This window comes from Agrilus planipennis, unplaced genomic scaffold (assembly GCF_000699045.2).
Source record: "Agrilus planipennis isolate EAB-ADULT unplaced genomic scaffold, Apla_2.0 scaffold813, whole genome shotgun sequence".
NCBI lineage: Eukaryota > Metazoa > Arthropoda > Insecta > Coleoptera > Buprestidae > Agrilus > Agrilus planipennis.
In genome coordinates, this window is record NW_020439611.1 from 5869 (window position 1) to 9041 (window position 3173).

Consider the following 3173-nt stretch of genomic DNA (forward strand, 5'->3'; position numbering starts at 1 on the left):
TTTATTATTCTCGTTCAAATGAAAAATTAAAAATTAATGCAACCATCACAGAAAAGTCCAGATGTCCAGAATTTTACGCTGCACTTTTCCATGTTTTTTGTATTGGTATATTCAGTTACTTCCGATGATAAGATGGATCAAAATCTTTATCAATTTGTTTTACTTTCATACGAACCTTTAAGCCCATTTCACTCATATGCGAATGAATTTTTGACTGTCAATTTACACGTTTTCTTATGCTTAAACTGGACAGTAGTATTTTGATAGAATTTGTAAAAATACTTTCTAGGGGTTGAACAAACAAAATAGCTCAAACCCCAACGCCAAAACACGACACTAGTTATCTTTTTCGGTAACAAGATTACCTTCTTCGGACTTCTTCGTGTTTTGGCGTTGGGGTTTGGGTTATTTTGTTTGTTCTACAACAACCGCCAAAGTTTTCCAGTCTTCATATTTTTTAGGGGTTGAATTTTTAAAAATCTATTCGTAGTAAGTGCTTTACGTCACAAAAAGAACTTAGTAAATCATTCATGCAACAATATACAGCGGATTCAGCTTAGTATTCATAAAACTGTCAATTATTTTGGTCCATTTTACTTTATAATATTCATGCATCTTATAAAAGTTAAAATAATATAAAACTCACAGAAAAACAACTGCAAAAAGAAACGTTATCAACCCTATCAACTTTAGATTCTTAAACTTTTCATCTTCGTAAATCTTATTAAAATATTGGTGTTAAACAGTTATGTTACAGCTGCAATAGGCCACTGATGGGTTTTTCAAATAACCTACTAAAAAAATTGGGAGATACGGTTATTTTTTTGTTTTAACTGTTTACTTTCTATTTAACAAAAATTGTGTATTTGTTTCTACACGAAAACATAAAATTTAGAGGTCACCGAAATTGCTGAATTTGGAAAGTTAAAGATGGTTAACACTAATTTATATTCACTGAATAATTCAATGGAGTATATAAGATAGTAATAATTAAAACACGCAGAAGATGAACCTGTCTACTCCGTGTAATGTAATGGGCTATTGTATCCTCTAACAATAAAAAAAATAATTATTTAGTCAATATGTATCATGTTTCTATCCACTAAAGGAATGTTGATAACATAGATTTTAGATAGAAAACAGGAAAAACACTAATTTCTTTTATATTCCTATATGTATATACAAAGAAAAATGGTTTATAATGTTTCAAAACGTCTTATGTTAAACTGTACAGTATTGTTTCGACATATTAAGTCTTTTTGAAAAGAACATCGGAATCAGAATCTTATTTACATTTACATTTACATCTCATAAAATCTTCTATTCTTTTATATTTTAATTTCCTTCATATTATTTCTTTCGAGTAGTCTACTGGAGCAGACGTGCTTCAAGCAGTTAAGGATGCAATCGATGCTGGGTACAGACACATTGATACCGCCTGGATCTACCAAAACGAGAAGGAGGTCGGGGAAGCAATTAAAGCAAAAATAGACGAAGGCGTTGTGAAAAGGGAAGACCTATTTATTGTCAGCAAATTATGGAATACCTTCCACAAGCCCGAAGATGTGGAACCCGCCATAAATCAATCTCTAAGTGCTCTCGGCCTAAATTATCTTGACATGTACCTGATGCACTCCCCTGTGGACTTTAAGGTAAGTTGACAAAGGAATTAATGAAGCATAATGTTATTCCAGTAATTTCCTCACACTGGTGGTTAGGTCGTTACCACGGTTTTGGTATGCTACCATGAGGTGTCTCAACAATATTTCTGTAATCCTAATCTCTCAAACCACAGGGTTTGATGGTACTTATAAAATATAGATTTAGTAAATTTCTATAAAAATAAATTTCACTTGGAAGATACCTATCTGTATGTTTCACTAAGTATCTATATGTTTCACCAAGATATCGACTTCTTCAGAAATTTTACATGAGACGGAACCTATGTTACCTACATTCTATTGTAAAGCCGGAGGGAAGGGGAAAAGGCCCTCCGCAGTCTTCTTTTATAAGCCCTGAGAATGGGAAGGTGGTGGCTGAGGAGGCCTAAATGAGAAGAACAAAATAAAGACAGAAGGATATTGAATGATTATTTATAATTGAAATGTTAGTTATTACCCTAGTATTACCCTAAATAGTCCAAGGAAACCACAGAGAAACTTGGATTAGGTCAGATAGGCCGCGAATCTAGCCAGTATCCTACCAGATGCTAAGCTGTCATCTACTGGGTCATGTCGCCGTCTGACACTAGTATACAATCGGAAGGATTCGGGATAAGGAGGGAATTAGCAGTAGTGAATTAATTAATTTAATTTCTTATTAATAAAATTGTTAGGGAATTATTTTAAATGTAGTAGTTTATAAATTTTCGAGCAATTGAGTAAAGCTCAACACTATCACTGTTTACTGTATGTGTGTAGTATTTCAGAAACTTCTCGTTGAAAGTATAAATATAAATAATTACTAGATCTGTAACATTAGATTAAGAAATGAATATTCATATTCGCTTATTTTTATTGCTTATCGTTTTTTATTAAATCATTTACAGAATGGCTGGTTTTAAATGCTCCACGATGAAGTTGGAAGTTTACTTCCACTTATCCAAATCCGAGTTAAAATTTTTGTTTATCTACTTTTAGCAAGTTGGAGACTCTCTTTTTCCAACTGATAAAGATGGACATGTAATACCGGCAGGAATCGACTTTGTGGACACGTGGAAAGCAATGGAAGATGTTTACCGCAAGGGATTGACAAAATCAATTGGTGTAGCAAACTTTAACAAACGACAAATTGAGAGGATTCTTGAAAAAGGTTCTGTCGTCCCAGTAACAAATCAAGTAAGTTACACAATAAACAGCTGACACTCCAAAGACAGATTTAAAATTCTTATTAAGTAGAGTACATTTTGTGCAATTAATTACATTATATTGTTTTATGAATCTCCAAATTTAAAAAATAATAACAAGTTCACCCATATGACATCAATTAAAGAACAGAGTGGCAATTATGCTGTAATCAACAAGTGGGCCTTCCAATAAAAATTATCTTCGAATTCGCTATGCGAGAGGTTGTTGTTGATTTTTAAATGTAAATCTTGATGACTAACTTGGCCAGGAACATCATCATCATTATATGGTCATCAGTCCTACGACTGGTTGGACACACACCTTCAC

The 3173-nt window shown here is 32.9% G+C and overlaps 1 protein-coding gene across 1 annotated transcript; it reads left to right on the top strand.

Annotated features, from left to right (window-relative positions):
- Nucleotides 1-1367: 1367 nt before the first annotated feature.
- Nucleotides 1368-2876, top strand: LOC112905941 (1,5-anhydro-D-fructose reductase-like; the record flags this gene model as incomplete). The annotated part of the gene is made up of 2 exons (XM_025979392.1): nt 1368-1652; nt 2640-2876. Coding segments are annotated over 2 exons (507 nt in total), but the record flags the coding sequence as incomplete, so codon positions are not given.
- Nucleotides 2877-3173: the final 297 nt, after the last annotated feature.